We start from the raw sequence: 21088 nt of genomic DNA, 5'->3' as shown, positions 1-21088 counted from the left end.
TGTCAAATAAACTAAGGAAATACCCATCACCCTTTTAAAAAATCCCAGTCTTGCCTACATAACTTATCTTTTCAGGGGCAAGTGTTTCTGAAAGCGTACTGGATACACACAAGACGTGACTTCCTAGTCTTCAAGTCATATGATGACAGTAAACTTACCAATGTGTCAAAGAACATGTGGCATTCCACAAAGAGCACCATGGCAAGGAATCTGATGATTGCTCATCTCAATAATAAGCTAAGGTCTAAGGAGACAGGAGAATGGAGATTAATCAGTATCAGCTGAATTCAAAACATCAACTATGATATTTTCCAAATCTAGTTTGAAATCTCCATTATACTGTCTCTAGAAAAAATATCTAAGCTTTCTTAGCAAGACAGTCAAACATTCCCTGACAAGCAACTGTCACTCGATTAACTGTTCTGGCTCTTCCTATCACCTCGAAAAACAGGAGAAAAAGAAGAATGAAGAGATTTATGTTCCCCACTGTTGGGAATGGTCTAGCCTAAGTTTTGAGCACCAGTTGCCACTGATCAACCTTATCAACCTACTCTCTTACAGAACCAACATGAGTTTGGGGAGTCCCCCCCAAACTGTTTTAGATTTCACAAACAACATTAAAGACAGTGTGCTCGAAAATGTTAATATCCAGGATGGGCACTCCATCCCTTTAGTTTGCTCTGTGGATTATCTGCCAGTTCAGTTTGCCAGGCAAGAGCAAACAAAACAATGCACTTCACAAGAAGGGAACGAAAAAGCAAATCTTTTTTCACTTTTCTTCACATTTCTCATACCCTCCCCACAACGTCTAAATAGTTGTTCATAAAAGATAGATGACCCACCCACTCCTACCACCCTCAGCCAGGATTAATCCTTCATCAACACTCCCACTAGCAAAGCGATGGAGCTGCAGAAGTGGGAAGTCATTCGGTTCCCTACTATTATTTTCACTTCTGTGACTATCTCTGCCTACTAACCTGGAAACTCCTCTGGGGCCATGTCTCTCAATTAAGCATGGATCTGGGCTTGGCACAGTATCGTGCACACAGAGGCTAATACATGCTCCCTGATGGGCCCAGCCTAAAAGATCAGTAAACAAAGACTTGTCCCTTCATTATCATTGTCTCATTCATCTATTATCACCATCATCCCAATCAGAATACAAAACTCTTTAAAGCCCAAACTATTCTCCAGAACCAAGGACATTATTGGACTCTGTGAATATTTATGAGGCTCCGGCACCAGGACAGGAAAGCTTAAAATCATTGATTCTGCATCTTACCCAAGGTACTTATCCCTGATCAAAAATCAGTCAGTTAGCAAAATAACCTATCTCCAATCATTCAGGACCTAATTCCCCAATCTGGGGACCACCCGGATACTCTAGTATTCTTCCCCAGGGGCCACTCCTCTGAGTACAAAGAAAAGGAGAGAACCAAGTCTGCCACACGTGGTTGACCTCTAGCAGATGTGACTTAAGTTTCAGAGAGAAGAGGCTGCACCTGATGGTGACAATGATGTTTTCAGATCATCCATGGCTAACGGAGAACTTACTGAAGTAAAACCTGATTTTGAAAAACCGTCACTGAAGTCATGGAAGACAGCTTGCCTGCCAAACCCACTTCTGTAGATTTTATGTCAAGAGAACTTTTATGGCTCTGGGAAGCAGAACATTTCTCCAGCCCTCTGGAGAAGCAGTGAAATTACACAGCCTGCCTCTGAATTATTGATGTCATAATTTATTGAAAGGTCTCCATTAGGTCATAGGCCACACCCCAGATGCAATACCATGTACCCACCCAAGGGTCGGTGACCAGGGATAAAAGCAATATTGAGCCAATCGTTCACGAGCATCTGCTGTGTGCAAGGGCTCCATGGCCCTCTGAATCTGACCAGCACTCAGAGCTTCCAACACACTCATCTGATGACCTCATCTCATCATCTCATAAATAGGGCTGGCATTCTTTACTTCATTTGCCTATAGGAAACGTAAGGCTGGTCAATTTAAGTCATCTCATTGTCTCACAGCTAGTTTGTAGAGGGACTGAGGCTAGGACCAGATATTTGAACTTTTGGGCTATAGAGTTATTTCAGTAAATTATGCGATTCCCTATACCTTGTTTATATCCACTGCCAGGCATTCATCTAGATGCTGGGGATGGCACAGGGAATAAAACAGATAAAAACTCCTCCCTCAGGGAGCTTACATTCTAGTCGGGGGAGAGAAATTACAGACACAGAAACAAGTAAGGTAAGTGTCAACAAGTGCTTTAGACAAAAATAAAGCAGTCCAGCCTTAGAAAGGGACAAAAGGCTGCCATCTGGAGAGTTCTAACTTCACTTGCTCAGGGAAGGCCTGTCTGTAAGGGGCTCTGAGCAGAGACCAGACAGAAGAGGGTGAGGTGTGCCAGCTGAAGGAAATAACTGTTCCAGACAATAAATACAAAATTGGAAGTGGGAGCAGGCTCAGCACAGGGGAAAACAGCAGAAGGAAGGAAGGTTGGCATGGCAGGAGCAGAGAGAGCAAGCGATGTGAGCTGACCTTACGAGGCCACCAGAAGCCAGATCACACAGGGCCCCGCAGACCGTGCTAAGGACCTCAGGTTTTATTCCAGATACAGGGGGCAGCTTCTGGAGGGCTCTGATGCTAGAGAATCACTCTAGAACGATGCTCAAGTGGGTGGGTTGGAGAAGCGGGGAGGTCTGTTAAGAGCTTACTCTAACAGCCCAGGCAGAGATTTATGCCGACAGACACAACATATAACACACAGCGAGGTCACACAGAAGGCATTACCTTCTTATTTCTCCAGCACAACTAACAGAGCCACTCCCTCCCCTCCCCCTGCAGCCTGATAACTCATTCCTCTATCAGTGGAGTTAGAGGCAAGGTGGCCAGCCGGGGACGATGGCACCGGGTGTTTTTACCGTGTAAACGGTCTATTTGTGTCGGCTGTGGTTCACTGGTGAGGATGAGGTTAAGGAAAGGACTGGACAGGCAAAACTGGCATTGACTTTGGATTCCTATTACTGAGAATGTGTGCTCACCTCGACGTTCAATGATTCTCTGAATTCTGGCGATCAATCCCCTGATGCAATACTCCACTTCCATAGGCCAGGAGATTTCTTAAGTACCTGGAGGAGATTGATCTCCTACAGATGATGGCAGCACTTCTGGGCAAAGAGATGGGAAGAGGAGAGGGGCCGCTCCCCTGGGGCACGGCAAGGAGCCGTTTTATTTGGCTTTCACTTAACCGGTGATTAGCAAGCAACAGGAAACCTTGAAATCACATCCACAACAGCATCCTTCGGAGAGCGGAGCCTGCTCAAGGGCCCTCCAAAGACACTGACTTAGGTCACTAGAGACAAGTATTATTTAGCTTAGAAAGAGGTATCTTAAAAGAAGAAAACGTGGCTGGCATTCATCAGGATTCTTAATGAGTGTGGTAACTCCTTTTCCTTTAGACTGAGCTCTAGGAAACCTACCTAGACGTTAATGGCCTTGGCCCTCGGCTGGTCTCTCAAAGCTACATTTCTATAACCACTCTCTCCTTCATACTGGAACTACTGAAGCGGTAAATCATTTTATCACCAAGACCTACAGTTTCTAAACAGTGCGCTCTACCAAAAGAAATATATTGGCATGCAGCCAGAATACCAACTCAGTTTGGTGTCTGCTCTTCTGCATTGTATTTTGTGATGCTGTTTTTTAAGGCACCTGGAGCTCAGTCCTGGGAAAGAGAACCAGCATAACAGAAAACAAAAGATTCCATTAATTCTATGACTCTTGTGGTTAATGAAAGCTATCCCTGGGCAGCTCAAGGTTAAAAAAAAAAAAAGCAGGAGGGAGAACTTCTCACTAAATGGCCCCCTCTCAGCAAATTATTTCATTAGCAAAAAATGCAAATTAACATTTCTATGGCGACTCACTGACTGGCAGAGCCACTGCGGCACGCCAGCCACTTCAGACCAAGCGAGCGCGCTATGACTTCCACAGACTCTCAGTGTCCGCATCAGCTTTTCCTTCCAGGGCTATTCCCTGCATCCCAGGCGAAACAAATGATACTTTGCCGTCTGTGCGCCTCACATCCATCTACTTGAATTGCTCCCACTCTGAGGAGCAGCTTTGAAACCAACCACCTAACATCCTTAAAAAAAATCTGAGAAGGTGAAGACTCTGAAAGGCGAGGTCCAAGAGCACCCAGAGGCTGGCCGCCTGGAGATGTGGAGGACAAGCACTCAGCATCCTCGGACCTGGCCTTTAAAATACGGGAAGACAAGGGCCAGCCCGGTGGCTCAGCGGTTAAGTGCACACGTTCCCCTTTGGTGGCCCAGGGTTCGCCAGTTCGGATCCCGGGTGTGGATATGGCACCACTTGGCACCCCATGCTGTGGTAGGCCTCCCACATATAAAGTAGAGGAAGATGGGCACAATGTTAGCTCAGGGCCAGTCTTCCCCAGCAAAAAGAGGAGGATTGGCAGCAGTTAGCTCAGGGCTAAACTTCCTCAAAAAATAAAATAAAATAAAAGACAGGCTTCAGGAATGGACAAAGCATTTGCAGAATTCAGAGGCTAGGAATCCAGAGATTCTCTCCCCTCTGCTGCACTTCCTAACAAATAGCATGTATGGCGAATCAAAGGTAGCAATTCATTGCTCGGTCTTCCATTGCAAAATGTAATGCACAGCCGTCACTTCCTGCAACTAATCCATAAGTTTCCCAAGCCTTACGAGTATTTACAGCACGTTTGAATTGCCTTCCTAATAAACCACTTCATGAATTAAAGGGCCCCTACTTCCTTTATTCTAACCATCGTGTAACCCAGCAGGCTCTTATCTCAAGCATAGTCCAGAATAAAATGTTCTCTTTAATCAGAGAACACTGTTTCAAGGTCTGCCACACCTGGGCTGTTACTTTGACTCTTTTCATCATCACAATGGCACAGCCTTTCAGGATACCAAAGCAGGGCTGGTATTAAATGCGACACCCACAGGGAACTCAGATATGGCCCGTCCTGCTTCAGCCCTGCTTCAGCCCTCCGTCTGAGGTGAGACTGGAAGGACACACACAGCTAGGGGCACTCAGGGCCCACAGAGGAAGCCCTAGAACAGAAACGGCAAACTGTTTCTGGAAAGGACCAGAAAGTAAACATTTTAGGCTCAGTGGGCCACACACTCTCTGCCACAACTACTCAACTCTGCTGATGTAGCAGAAAGGTGCCCACAGAGGATGGTAAAAAATGTGTGTCCCAATAAAACTTTATTGAGAAAAAAAGATGGCGGCCGGATTTGGCAGACAACCTGGAAGTTACAGTTGCAGCTGACAGAGGAGGCGTTCTGAGCCTTTATCACCCTTCCCAGGGCAGGGATTGCAGGCCTTGGGGTGAAATCTCCACACACCCCTGCGGGAATGGCAGACACCAGGAGGCTTGGAGTAACCCCTCCACCACTCCGACCACAACTTTCTTTTGCTCTGTTTGGGACTCAGCGGCCTCAAGCAAGGAAAATGCAAATGTTCGTCCTTCTTCTTCTGTAACTATAGCTGTAGTATGGAAATAGTTGATTTTGGTTGGCAGGCCTTGCTTATAAACAACGATTATTAATTTATTAACAACAATTTATTAATACAGAGCACATGCTGGAAGGTCAGGCCCCCTTGGGAATTTCCCCACATCCTCCCTGCAAACAAGCATTGATTGTTTGGTTACAAAACAATGTGACTGTACTTAATGCTACAGAACTTTATGCTCAACAATAGTTAAAATAACTTTTATGTATATTTTACCACAATAAAACAATATCTGAAAAAAAAATTTAAGGCAAAAGATTGCTAGCCACAGGAAAAAACAATGGTAAATTGGTGGAAGAATTGGTTATTGAGGCATTCCAAATGGCAAAAAGAAGCAACGTTTTTGAAACTGTTAGAATGAAATGGAAACTGAAGGAACCCAAGAAGCTCTGGCCCTTTTACAAGGCCAAAAATCAAGTTCATCACATACATTTTCTTTATCGAAGCTTTTACGTATTTTGAGCATATCTCCCCTTTGATGCTAGAATTTAAGTTAGCCCACAATACACTGTTTTACTACAGTGAAAACTCTCAAAGCTGTCACGGAATGACACTCTCAGTACTGAAAGAGACCTTGGAAGATACACTCCCAGCAGTTCTGAACCTTTTCCCGCCACATCAGGCATGATGGATGGTGTTCTCCAGCATGAGAGAGGACACAAGACTCATTCTCATGGTTTGCTCATTCCATTTCCTTCTCTCCTGCTTAAGAAAGTATTTCAGAAAGCAAGTAAGGGGCCGCTCCAGTGGCGCAGCAGTTAAGTGCGCACGTTCCGCTTGGGCAGCCCAGAGTTTGCCAGTTCAGATCCCGGTGTGGACATGGCACCACTTGGCAAGCCATGCTGTGGTAGACGTCCCACATATAAAGTAGAGGAAGATGGGCACGGATGTTAGCTCAGGGCCAGTCTTCCTCAGCAAAAAAAAAAAAAAAAAAAAAGGAAGATTGGCAGCAGATGATAGTTCAAGGCTAATCTTCATCAAAAAAAAAACAAAGGCAAGTAAGAGCAGCATTATTCTATGAATAACCTTGAATCCAGTCTAATTTTCTTTTTAAGTAAGGCATTAGCAAACTCAGATACCTTATTCATATATACCCACATGTATAATAGCATGAGTGAGAACTCATGTATAATTCAATCCAATCAGAACTTTTAAAACACCATATTGGGTTGATATGTCCTTTTAATTTATACCAAGTTGAGGAGGGGACTTAAGTAACTGCCATGGAATTCCTGGAGGGCTTTGTAAACCAAGTCAGAAGGTGGAAATGGCCACATGAGTACTCTATTTATAAATCCAAATAAATAAAAGAGAAAAGCAAAATCCAACAGTTCAAGCTCTCCATGCATGTATCAGTTCAGGCTCTTAGACCACAGACTAGCTTAGAAAACATAGAAAACTGACTAGACATAATGAACACAACACAGTATAAACACCGTACATTAAAACTCTCTAAGGATCTTAGTTGTTACAAGGAGCAATTATCCAGCACCCAAATGTGTAATACACATTTGATCCTCTACCCACCAAAATCTAGGAGAATGGAGGGATTCTCATATTCTTGGAAAATCAAGAACGAAGCTAAGCAGAGACTTGTCTTACTCTGTTCGGGCTGTTAGAACAGAACACCATAGACTGGGTGGCTTATAAACAACAGAAATTTATTTCTCACAGCTCTGGAGGCTGGGAAGTCCAAGAGCAAGGCGCCTGCAGATTCATGGTCTGCAGAGAGCCCCCGTTCCGGTTCATGGACAGCTGTCTTCTTGCTATGTCCTCACATGGTGAGAGGGGCGAGGGAGCTCTCTGGAGTCTCTTTCCTAAGGGCAGGAATTCCATCCCTGAGGGCTCCACCCTCGGGACCTAAGCCCCTCCCAAAGGCCCCACCTCCTAATACCATTGCACTCAGGAGTAGGTTTCTACGCATGAAGTGAGGGGAAGGGGGAGACAAATATTCAGTCTCTGGCAAAACTATAAACATTTCTTCCTTTTGCTTTTAAGTCAGTCCTAAAGCAAGCTCAGCTCTGTCCCTGGACCAGCATTTCCCCAAGTCTCCTGTGTGTTGATGGGCGTCGGTGAATCAAAGGGCACTATCATCACGTAAGCCAGCCCTGGTGGTCTAGTAGTTACGATTTGGCGCTGTCGCTGCTACGGCCTGGGTTCATTTCCTGGTCAGGGAACCACACCACCTGTCTGTTGATTGTCATATTGTGGCAGCTGCATGTTGATGTGAGGCTGAAAGCTATGCCACTAGGATTTCAAATACCAGCAGGGTCACCCATGGTGGACAGGTTTCAGTGGAGCTTCCAGACTAAGACAGACTAGGAAGAAGGACCTGGCCACCCACTTCCAAAAAAATTGGCCATGAAAACCCTAGGAATGGTAGAGGAGCACTGCCTGACACAGCACCAGAAGGTGAGAGGATGGCACAGAAAAACCAGGCAGGGTTCCACTCTGCTCTACACGGGGTCGCTAGGAGTCAGAATCGACTCCACAGCACTAACAGCAAATCATCAGCTTTGTTGGAGAAACCCAGCCAAACTACAACTGAACCAAGCACTAGTTTTTTCACTGTGACGTATCAGAGTCTAACAACATGCCTGTGTTCACTGTGTAGTTCCACAGCAATATGGCGGCAGGCAGTGCTGTCCAAACTTACTACCCATAGTACGTTTTTTTGGCAGTCTATCTCAGGAGACCAGTGTTCCATGGAACTCGCTTTGGGAAATGTCACAGCAAAAATACATCCAAGATGCGACTCTCGCTTCCCAATGTGTGGGATTATTTGGGCCTGGGACTCTAGCCTAAATTTAGTACACAATTTTTCTAGTTTCCTAGAATGAGGCAGTCTAAACAGGAAGATTATTAGGATCCAGTTGACCCACTAAAACATGCTGAGTAGTAACTAGCCACATGTGGCTATTTAAACTCAAATTGATTAAAATTAAATAAAATTTAAAATTCAGTTCCTCAGTCATGCTAAGCACATTTCAAGTGCTCAATAGCCCCATGTGGCTGCTGGCTACTCCATTGGACAGCATACCTATGGATCGTTTCCATTACTGCAGAAGGTTCTAATGGACAGCTCTGCACTAGAATATAAGCTCCCTGTGTGCAGGGATGTGTCTGTTCTGTCTTCTACTGTATCCACAGCTGCATCCAGCACAACGCTTTGAACACAGCATGTTTTGAATAAACAGTTGTTGAATGGTAATAGGAAAAAAAGTTATCAGGAATAAGATCTGCCCTGCTCTGCAGTTATTCTAACCCCTTCCGTGCCCCTCCCAACTTCTGTCCTCATATTCTCTGGTGACAAACCATGCAACATCCCCTCAGCATGGCTGGACCTTGAGGGCATTATGCTAAGTGAAATAAGTCAGAGAAAGACAAACACTGTATGGTCTCACTTATATGTGGGATCTGAAAAAGCCAAACTCATAGAAACACATTGTAGACTGGTGGTTGCCAGGTGCTGGGGGGTGGTAAAAATGGGGGGACGTTGGTCCAAGGGTATAAAGTTATACCCTTTGAGTTATAAGATGAATAAGTAGTGGGGATCGAATGTACAGCATGGTGACTATAGTTAACAACACAGTACTATACACTTGAAAGTTGGTAACAGAGTAGATCTTTTTTTTTTTTGAGGAAGATTAGCCCTGAGCTAACATCTCCTGCCAATCCTAATCCTCTTCCTTTTTTTTTTTTTTTTGCTGAGGAAGACTGGCCCTGAGCTAACATCTCTGCCCATCTTCCTCTACTTTATATGTGGGACGCCTACCACAGCATGGCTTACCAAGTGGTGCCATGTCTGCACCCAGGATCCGAACCAGCGAACCCTGGGCCACCGAAGCAGAACATGCAAACTTAATCGTTGCACCGCCAGGCCAGCCCCAAGAGAGTAGATCTTAACTGTTCTTACCACACACAAAAAGAACAGTCATTATGTGAAGTGATAGACATGTTAACTTATTATAGTAATCATTTGCAATAATATATGTGTATCAAACCATCATGTTGTACACCTTAAACTTCTACAATGTTATATGTCAATTATATCTCAATGCAGCTGAGAAAAAAACCGCCTCAGCACAGACCCAGCAGTATCTCCAGTAAGTCAATAACTAATGCACACTAAGTATTTATCTACTTTCATTGACATTGTTCAAATTCTATCAAAAAGGCTAAAAACACACAACCATGGGTCCACTGATACTGGGTTCAACTCAGAGGGCCTACATTCCAGAACATTTCAAAAGGAGTCAACATGGAAAAATCAACGTGCATATTTTATACAGTTTCCTGTCCACGTATTGCCTCAGTTCTAAAGTAACCATAAAATGTTGCTTCTGGGTTTGTCTTCCTGGTTGGATGGATTTGGCAGGTTTGGGAGTGGGCAGCCAGCCCCGTGCCTCGACAAACAGAGGGGTCAAGTGTAACGTGTAACAAGAGGTCTGTTAGGAGCATTATGATGCCTCTATTCTCATGAGCAGAGCATAAGTAAGCTATCTTAGACCTTCTTCACACACCAGACCTCCCCCTAAACTGACTCACTGTCTTTTACCAGCAGCCCTGAAAATGGTCATTTCCCATCGTCCACAGCTCATCACTGAGCATGTAAATCAGTGCACGAGAATGTAAATGTTTGTTCCACTCAATCCTATTATAGACTGAAGTGGACACTTTCACAATCACCTTTTCCCCCTAACACAAAAGCTCTAGAAATCCATGATAAATTACTTCTCGGGCGCCTGTTAATCTCCCTTGCTCTTTCCAATTAACAAAACCAAAATCAGTGGGTTTTCATATTCTTGCCAAAGAACCCAATTGTGTTGATTCATCCACCTGGCCCTTTCCTGAAAATGGCCACTTATCTCTCCTTGTACATCTTCATTTTAACTATTCTGTTTAATAAATGTTTTCATGGTAAGCCTCAACTGCCATTAAGAAATACACAGACTAAATATAGGTTGCTAAATATATCTCTTTTGCTGTAATATTTAGATTTCGAGAAATCTATTTCAAGCTTCTCCGAAAGCATTAATTCTACATAATGCAAGCCTTTGCGTCCTTGCATCACTTTACCTCATTTGTGCACATCAATAAAGTGACTCCAGGAAGGAGGTCGAGAGGACACTGGAGAGTAAGAAAAGACAAAGTTGGCGTCATTGCAGCCAGAGTTCAGCATCCCACCAGTACACAAGGTTACACGATAGAGCCACAGCAGCCACGGGAGGTGGGAGGAGGAATCAAAATTTACATCTGACTCTCCCGGGGAGTCCTAACCAGATGAGGAAATCAGTCAGTCTTTACAGGGAAGAGCTATTAATGAGGCGGGTTTTGCTGTTTTGTGAAAAACAAAAAGAATAAATCCTTGCTTCGTGATTGTAGAGAAAAACATAAATCCAGGAGCCCCTGTTAATTTACGTGACGGGTGGTTTAGGACACCCTGCTGCAGACCAGTGCAACTGGAACACTACCAATGAAGGATGGAACCCTAAACCCCCACCCAGCAGTCAGCTTTGTTTGGAATCAGCCCACCGGCTGTGCAGAGCTGGAGCACCTGGGAAGTAACAGATCCAAGGTGCTGACAAGGGTCAAGCAAGTCATCGGTCAAAACACGTGACCTTGATGGACCCAGGCAAGCTCCTTCCCTCCTGGTATCCAGTAGGATGGCTGCATTCTCTAGAAGATGTAAAAATATGTCTAAAAGTAATAAGCAAATTTAAAGCCCATATCCTAAATATCTGTGCTAGTTTTGAGAAAACGTAAGTTCTGAGTTACTTCATGAATATTTTGAGAGGTTTGAAACATTTAAGAAAACCTGTTCTGCTAAATAGATGTCTCATTTATTAATTCTCAAGAGTTGTTGAAATACTGAGCATGACTTTGCTCCTTTTCTTATCAGCCTTACTTAAGGTGTTTGAGAGAAACAGATCCTTTAATTTGTGATGACAGTTTAAAATCTTAAAGAATTCTGATTAAATTTAGAAATGGTGCTCAAAGCCTTAAGAACTTTAATTTGTTAAATTTAGAAGAGAATGTTAATAAATAAGTGAAACCATTTTTAACACGAAAACCAATAGTTTATAAATAGTATCTAAAAGTTGAGCTTTAGAAATACTAGCAGTTAATATTTACAATTTTAATAAAATTGAATAATAACTGAAAAAGAACAACTGTCAGCACTCCTTTCCAAAGCATAAAAGCCATCCTCAGCTATGAAAAACACACTGACAATTCACTTAGCCATTACGCTATGATTTTAAACCTTTTGGGGTTTTTAAAAAATAGTAATAATGACAAAGTTAAAAGATAGCAAAACAACTCCCCTGAAAAATTAAATAAGCCATCTTAGAAGACATATACCGGAGCTGTTTTTCACCTAAAGCATTTTGAACGGAAAATCACCCCACAAAGGACAAGGGTCAATGAGACGGGAGGGTTGTCATCGTTGGCTCCTCTGCTGACTAAACAGGAACCAAACAGAAGTAAGCGACTCTCTGGTCCCACTGCCTGCAGCTAGGTGGCCAAACCCGTAAGGACAGTGAGGCAAAGTCAGTGGGCAGAGCAGACCCCGGCAAGGCCACAGCAACAGGAGCACACACACCTCATTTCATAATGCCTTCTGGAATGCAGGCCCACTGCATTCCACTAGTTCTTCCAGAAAATTCTGAACAGTAATGTTTATATATATCCAGATTTTTAAGTGAAAGCATTTAATTTTTAAATCATGGCAACTAATGGTTGAAAACATTTGCACAAGAGAAACAAAACACATACGTGGGCCAAAAATGGCCCATCCAAGGCCCATTTGTGGCTTATGATCTACAGGATAATGTCAAACTCCACAGCATGAGACCCTCTTGGCCTGGATCCCACTTGCCTACCAACCCCAACCCAAACACACCCTAGGTTCCTGAAGGTGATTCCATTCCCAAACTCGAGGCCTTTGCTCATATGCACCTTCTACCCAGAATGCCCTGACCTGCACACTTGGCAAGATCATGTCTTTCATGGACTCTGTCCTACTGTCCCCAGGTAGATTCAACAACTCCCTCCTTTGCCTCTTACACAGACTTCCATTAGGGCTTTTATAACGCCTTAGTATCGATGTAAATAAGTGTGACACATCAAACACACTTAGAACAGTACTTGGCAGAGGAAAGACCAAACTAAAACACGGGTCACTTCAGTAGGACTCCTTCACTGCAAATAATAGAAACCAATTTGAACTGGCTGAGCAAATATAGGGGTGACTTACTGAAGGGGTTCAAGGCATCTCACAGAAGCCAAGAGAGATGACTGGCCTTATGAAGGCCCTGGAAGCAAAGACTGGAAATCCAGCCAACAGACAGAAACCGTACTTTCTCCCCGATTCTAATCTCTATTTCTCCAGAGATAAACATAACTGCTCCAGCTCCCAAAGGACGCCTTGTAGAGTTCAGGAATACGCCTACGTTGATGGGGTGTCTCTCCAATTCAAAATGGCCGAGACAGGGGAACAAATATCATCATCAAGGGTCTCCGGGAGGCAGTTCACAAAGGAGGAGGAGTGGCTTCCAGAATGTGTCTGCAGAATTGCTTGCCTCATATTGGGGATCCCTATCCTGGGCTGAGGAAAACAAGGGGTACAACACAGGTCTGCCCATCAAACCAAGCTGTGCAGGAAGCGTGAACAAATGCACTTTTTATTGGAGGACAACAGCACCAACAGCACAGATTGCAACATACGGAGATGCTGTCGAAGTAATGCGTTTTAGCTATCATAATTTTCCTCTACTTTACTCCAAAGAGAAGTCCAGCTTCCCCTCCTTCCCAGAGGAGCAGGATAATGACCGTGAGGTCTGAACAGCTGGCCATCTTCAGTGGACACTCACTTAAGAGATTCAAATGTAAAGAATTTAAAAAGTGGAAGGTGGAAAAGGTAAACCTATAGAGAAAGTAAACAGACTAGTGGTTGCCAACAGTGTAGGAGGAAAAGAGGAGGGATAAACAGAGGGAGCACAGGATACTTTAGGGTGGTGAGACTATTCTGTATGATACTATAATAGTGGATATATACATGCATTTGTCAAAACCCATGGAACTGTACAACACAAACAGTGAAGCTTGATGTATGCAAATTAAGAAAATCATTTAGGAGATCAGGGGATCCCAGGAAAGAGTCCAGAATGTGACACGGGAAGCTAACTGTATTACAAATGTATGAAACAACCTCACTGACGGGAGTAAAGGAAAGGTGCTGACCTAGGTAACTTTGGAAATAAGTAGAATTCCTAAGACTAAAAGCAAAAGAAACTACACCTAAGCACTATACTCTAGGTGATAAAGTTGTTTCCCGTGGGGGTATAGGTTAACAATTCTGATACTGCTACATACTTACACTGGAATTGAACAATTCAGTAAATGTATGTCAGGGCAATAAGCCACGTTTCTCACTGTTGAAGTGGGAGTTTACAGATAAAGAGGAGGAGGCTAGAAAGATCCATGTGGTAATGGATTAAAGTTGGAGACATCAGTATGTTAAATATGAGTTAAACTCATGTACAGATACAGATGGTTACACATATAAATATTTATAAATATATGTGTGTGTATATATACATATCTATATATATATATATACAGGTTAGCTTACAAATATTTTTTTCCTATCAGCTGAGAAGACCTAAAAGAAATGGCATCCCAACAGCAACAAGCACACCTAGCACCCAGATCTTAGTTTGGTTTCGAACAGCATTCTCCAATAAAAGGAACCAGGGCTCCCTGGAAAAAGGCCTGATTCTAGGATTGGGGCAGGGAACACACAAGTGAGCCTGGAGGGTCTTGTAGCGCCAGAAAGTAAGGAAGTGCCCAAAAACAAAAAAAGACCACAAAAAAAAAAAAAGGCCACAATGATGGAGGCATATTAAAATGAAGCCAAAACTAGAATAATATTAGCAATAAAATAAATTAGTATTGAACTATAACCCAAAGTAAAAAGTATATACCCATGATTCCATTCTGATGTGAATATACGATTAAATGCAGGAGAATATGACAAAGAATTCCAAATAAATTACATACATACTCTTCTCTCAAGGACGTGGAGCGTAACTCCCCGCTCCGTAAGTGTGGGTTGCACAGTGACTTCCTTCCAAAGAGTGCAGTACGGAAAGGGTGGGGAGAGAGTGCCTTTACAGTGGAGAAACCCGCCAAACACCACTACCAGCCAGGTAATTCCAGTTAACGACAGTCATCAATCATGCAGATACGTGTTCCCTTGATATGCTGTGTTGAAAATAGCACTTTATCTCTGTGATCTTCCTCTCAAAGCCCATAACCCCAGTCTAATCATGGGAAAAACATTCTAGTAAAGGGCATCCTACAATAAACCTGACCAGCACTCCTGAAAACTGCCAAAGTCATCAAAACCAAGGAAAGCCTGAGAAACTGTCACAGTCAAAAGGAGCCTAAGGAGACACGACTAATAAATGTAACATGGTCTGCAGGATGGGATTCTGGAACAAACAAGGACGTTAGGTAAAAACTAAAGTCAGAATAAACTACGTACTTCAATTAATAATAAGGTGTCAATATTGGTTCATTAACTGTAACAAATGTACCACATTAACGTAAGATGTTAATAACAGAAACTATAGGGGGTGGAGTGGGGGAGTAGAGGAACTCTGTGTACTGTTCACTTATTTTTCTGTAAATCTAAAACTGTTCAAAAAAATAAAGTTTATTAATTTCTAAAAAGTAGAAAGAAAGAAAAGAAAGGCAGACCAGCGATTTGGGGTGTCAGTTTTCAGAGAGTGTGACGGTGATTTGTTCCCCGCTGGCTTCACGTGTGGCTGTCTTGCTGGGGTGGAATTCTTCATCTCAGCACTGCACACAAATTGGGGCAAAACCTCTTTTAAGATGTAGCTACGGGCAATCAGCAAGAAGAACTTTCTAGAGCACAAAACAGAAGCTATTTTAAGTGATACCAGGAATTTCCAGGAAAATTTCAAGCCGTTAATGTGAGGTTTTCACAGGGTGTAAAAATCACTTGGGGCCTTAAAGGAGCAAACGAAAGATGGAGGAAATCCTCATGGGGACACTTTGCAAAGCAAGAACAAGGGGCACGGTCCAGGACCATGAAGGACAAAAAAGCATTCCTCATCTATCAGAGCTGGTTTCCTAGGGTAACCACTCTCTTTTTATTGAAGAAACCCTGAAAGCAGGCAGCCAAATGCCACCAAGAGCTGAGCTATCCAGACCAACGCAGGAGGGAGGCGAGGCCACCAATTCCGGTTAATTAACATTGTCCCTGGCTAACATCTTGCTGTCCTTGCTGTCTCTCCAAAGGTCCCGTTTCTACCCAACCCCACTGAGCCGCCGGACCGGACGCTAATCAAAGCGCCAGCGTCACTTTGAAAGGCAGTAAACAAACAAACACGGCCATTAAAATGAGCAGAGACCAGAGAATTACAAGGAGGAAATGCACTAGGACAACCAAAAAACTACCTTTCTCTGCTTGTATTTTTAAAAGCTAAAAATATTCTCAAACGCATAAATTCATATAAAACAACACTTAAAAAAAAAAGAAAGAAAGAAACTTGAAATTGTGAAATATAATTGTCCTTTATGGCTTTGACTCTGGAGTTAAAAGAGAAAGGCTGCCAGACACACTGCACAGCCGACAGGGCAGCGGTGTCTGTCGCGGGCACCCAGGGGGGAGCAAGGCCACCACGCAGCCTGTCAGCCTCGGCAGCGTCTCCCAGTGACTCCAGTGAGCAGATTCAAGATTTCCTAGAGGATGAAAGCCGAGTTCTAGAGCTTTATGCCTCTCTCAGGTAAAATCTTGGAAAACACGATTTCTACCATAAGATTGAAAACACAAACCCCACTCGGAACAAATACATGAACTAAAAATAGCATAATTTAATCCATTTGTAAAACTATCTAAACCAGAGTAAAGGTGTAAAAAACACTTGAGGGATTTAGTGATTTTATGAGAAAAGTTATCAAATTCAGTTGGATCAAACTTTTTCTCTAAAGAGCCAGATAGTCATTTCAGACATTGCAGGCCTCAGGGCATCTGTCGCAACTAGTCAACTCTGCCTTCATAGCACCAAAGCAGCCGCTGACAATAGTCAATGAATGACTGTGGCTGTGTTCCAATAAAACTTTATTTACAAAAACAAGCAGCAGGCTAGATTTCACCCACGGATGTACTTTGCCAACTACTGAATCAGATAATTCCATCTCTCTCTCCTTCTCTAAAATAGTCACCATCCATTCAAATTTCAGTAACAGAGCACAACTTCCTTCATTCATAAATCAGGAAGAAAATCAACATAAATCCCCTAAAGGTCTGCTTTATACATTTCTTAAAGTCAGTTGAAAGTCACACAATTGTGAACAGTATCTGGATGTAACCAAACAAAATTTGGCCAAAAATATCTTCTCGGGGAACTATTTTCTCTAAGACAAAGTGTTTGGGAGAAGCACACACCGTATGGATCAAACTGCAACTTTTCAAGGGCCCAGAAAGCTTATCTTGCCTGTGGCTGTCTTCCTAACACACTCCCTTCTCTGGAAGCTTTGGGATGGTTCCTGGAATGTCCAGAACAAGTCCAATCTTCATAATATGGGATACAAGACCCTTCAAGACCCTCCACAACTGGTCCCAACCTCATCTCCAGCCATCCTCCACATCCCTTTCCACTCCCAAACTACACTCTGACAACATGAGGATTTACTACACCTCAACTACACCATTTACCCACATGCTTTCGAGTCTCTAAGCCCTTATCAGAGTGACCATGTAATTTATTGTTCAAACTGGGGCACTTTTGAGAGTAAAACAAGTGCTATTAATAACTCTGCTGGGACAAGAAGCGTAGCCCAATGCCAAGGGTAATGTAGAGTCATTTAGCCTTAATCATGATGACTTCTCTGTTGTGAAAGGTGGTACGAACTCATGCTGGTGAACTCCTACTCATCCTTCAAAGCCCAAGTCAAATATCTCTTCTCCTTTCCCATGCTTTTGCTGACCTCTTTCTGGTAGAGGTAACCACTCCATCTTTATATCTATTATAGACTTTATCACATGGTGTTATATTTACTAGTTCATGCGCTTGTTTTCTTTGAGGACAAGAATACTTCCTCTATACACTTGGCTTTGCGCTGCAATTGTCTTACAGTTAGTGCTCAACAAACATTTGTTCATTTTCTTACAATAACATAAACTACGTATTTACCCTCAAAACCATTCTTTGTACAGCATAAACCAGTGATTCTCAAGCAGGGGTAATTTTGCCTCCCAGGGGATATTTGCATCGTCTGGAAACATTTCTGGTTGTCATAATGAGGGGAGACACTACCGGGATCTAGTGGGGAGGGGATCGAGGATGCTGCTAGGCATTCAATACACAGGACAGCACCCCCACAACAAAGAATTATCCAGCCCCACATGCCAATAGTGCTAAGGCTGAGAAACCCTGCAATACACTTAAAACTTCACCTCACTTCCCCATGAAGCGACTGCAAATTCTGGATTACGGAACAAGAAAGGGATGAAAATTTCCAGCACATATTCCATAAACATATTCAGATAGCTAACACACTCAAGGATTTAGCGTGACATAAGACAAGTGAAAACGGCACAGACTCACAGGAGAGATTCATGAACTGGTCTGAAAAGCACTGTGGCTACACAAGGTTACACAGAGCGCTTGGAATGTTATTCTCAGGCAGAGGTTATTAAATCCGACATATGAATGACATGGAACACACGTAGCAGGAGAAATAATAAGCCAGTGGAACTTCCTCAACCATATACAAATCAAAGGTGAAATAAAAGCTGCAAACTCAGGACCTTTCCTGAGTCACTGACATTTGGAATCTAAAGTAGACTAAAATTGAACTCATTACGAAAGTTGAATCTGAAACTTTCTCAACTATCATCCAAATCAAATGCCACTATTATATATAACAGAAATTCCAGAATATTTAGAGGATATTTTCAACCACATAATCTTATAAAATTAATTTCTAAAGAAAAACTTAGCCACCAACTATTTAACTGCTTCCATTAGAACAAACCTTTTAAGCTTCCTTATTAGCAGAAACCTGCACTCTTCAATCTAAAACATACTGCACACCTCTGCCTTCATAAACAGGACAAACTATGCCAAATTTGCTTTTCCTGGATGCCCAGGGTCATCTTAACTACTTTTAATATTGTACTATACTAATATAACCCTCATAGCCTGTTGAAAAGGAACAGAAGGCTTGCCCCTTCACTAAAATGGCCCCAAATGGCCCGTTTTCTCCTGTTAGAATTTCAAGGTTGCCCATTAAGCTGCAAATACCATTCCTGTTGCAATTGGGGTACCTGCCTCTGGTCTTCATCTCCAGCCTCTTCTAATTTAGCTCTTCTGGAAATCTGATATGAAGTAATTAACCATAAACACCTTATCTAAACCATGGGTGAAGTGGCTGTGAATGACTGACTCAAGAGTTCTTCCCTCAATACCAGGCAAAGAGCTGGGCAGCCTGTGAATTCTCACATCTGCATAGGTTCATGCCTTGAAGTTCCTCTTATCCACCCCAACCCCTAACTCTGGTACACAGTTGAGAACAGAAAGGAGGCCACATACATAAGGAGTAAGAAGTGAAAAAAGCCCAAAAAGGACAGGTTGCAAGGACAAAATGGGGAAAAAGAGGGAGAATAAATTAAACAGGAGCCACAATCAGTAAAATTAAGGTCATTAAACTCCCAGGGGTCGAGATCAGGTTAGTTACATTTACGACAATCACCTTCTACTCCTAAAGCACAAATACTTTTAAGAAAAATAACTGAGACTTGCAGATGTTATTTAAAACTCTACAGAAAATAAGCACTTAGGTCCTTAAAAAACTTTAATTCAGTGGTATTGATTTTTTTAAAAGAGGCAACACATAACCAAAGTATCCTGTCCATTTGGCATCTATCTTAACCTGCCTGGAAAAAAACCCACTAATTGAGAGTTTCAGGAATGATTCATACATCAAGGTGACTTTTAAAAGTTTATCTGCAAGCTCCCAGACAATAATTACTGTGTGAGCCATCCGTCCCCACCCCTTAACCTGCTCTTGATTCAGAAGACACAGGCTCTATCTAGCATCTACCTCAGACTTACACAACTAAGAATGTGCAGAATGCACATTTTCACCCATTTAACTTCATCTAGACTAGAAGTTTAACTTGAAGCTACCTAAAGGTGTTGACAGAAGAAGGTAGAAATATAAAAATCACTATCCAAAGGCAATCTATTATCAGGTCTGTGTTTATTAAATATTGATAGCATTTGATAAAAAAGATGAGCTGTACAATAGCATCACAAAGACATCTAGTCCTGAACTCTCTTTACCTCCTTCTCAGTGAGCTAGGATTAAAAAGAAATCTTTTAGATGATGTACATCATTGTTATACGCACTGAACGGGCATCTGATAATACTCAATCTGATAATACTCAGCCATTCTTGAAAAAAAAAATAAAGATGGAGACGGATACTTTTCTAGCATCATAAAATATATCACAACATGAAAGCAAGCATCATGCTTAACAAAGAAATTCTAGTCAGGTACAAAATAAGAATGTAATCTATCACCAGTATTTTTAACATGGATCTGGAGATTTCAGTCAACGTACTTAGACAAGGAAAAAAGTTTACCAATACAAAATTAACATAGAAAATAAGCAGCTTTAAAACAGACAAAAATAACCAATTATAAAACATAATACAAGCCAGCCCTGATGGCCTAGTGGTTAATGTTCAGCGCACTCCACTTCAGCAGCCCGGGTTCAATTCCCAGGCACGGAACCACACCACTCGTCTGTCAGCAGCCGTGCTGTGGCAGTGGCTCACACAGAAGAACTAGAAGGACCTACAACTAGAATATACAACTATGTATGGGGCTTTGGGGAGGAGGGCAAAAAAAAGAGAGGAAGATTGGCAACAGATGTTAGCTCAGGGCAACTCTTTCCCAGGAAAATAACAGTAATAGTAATAGAAGAAAAGACTTCATCCATGATGGCAACAAAATAAAAGGCAAAATATCCAGCAATAAACTTAACGAGAAATATGCAAAACTTGTATGAAGAAAACTTTCAAAACATTCCAAAGTGTCACTAAAAAAAGGACTTAAATAAAAGCAAGACATACGTCTTAGGGATAAATTTCACATCAGCAAGATGTTAGTTCTGCCTAAGCTAATCTATAAACTCCATACAATTTCAATAAAAGTACTATGAAACCTTTTGGGGAGTTTTAACACTGAAGGAGCACATTCTAAAATTCATATGGGAAAACTAACAAGGAAGGACAGACAAGACAATTCTGAAAATAAAGGTAATGAAGAGAGAACAGCCCTTTCAAATATTCAAACACATATATATATTATAAAGCCACAACACTTCAAAGTCTATAATTGGTACATGAGCAGTGAGATCAGTGAAGAACAGAAAGTCCACAAATACATCCAAATGCACATGAGAATTTAGAGTATCATAG

At 42.3% G+C, this 21088-nt stretch overlaps 1 protein-coding gene across 3 annotated transcripts in view; it reads right to left on the bottom strand.

Moving 5' to 3' along the window:
* OSBPL10 (oxysterol binding protein like 10) overlaps positions 1 to 21088 on the bottom strand; it is a 285409-nt gene that overhangs the window by 216177 nt on the left and 48144 nt on the right. The window contains exon 1 of one of the 3 annotated variants that reach the window (XM_070575906.1): positions 1555 to 1741. The exons of the other annotated variants lie outside the window; for them this stretch is intronic. Coding sequence (XP_070432007.1) covers positions 1555 to 1595 — 41 coding nt within the window. The 5' untranslated portion in view covers positions 1596 to 1741. Of the gene's footprint in view, positions 1 to 1554; positions 1742 to 21088 lie in introns of those variants that run through there. 3 annotated transcript variants of the gene reach the window in all.

This window comes from Equus przewalskii, chromosome 15, assembly GCF_037783145.1.
Source record: "Equus przewalskii isolate Varuska chromosome 15, EquPr2, whole genome shotgun sequence".
NCBI lineage: Eukaryota > Metazoa > Chordata > Mammalia > Perissodactyla > Equidae > Equus > Equus przewalskii.
Note: the sequence above shows the minus strand (reverse complement) of the source record. Positions and strands in the feature narration are given on the sequence as shown.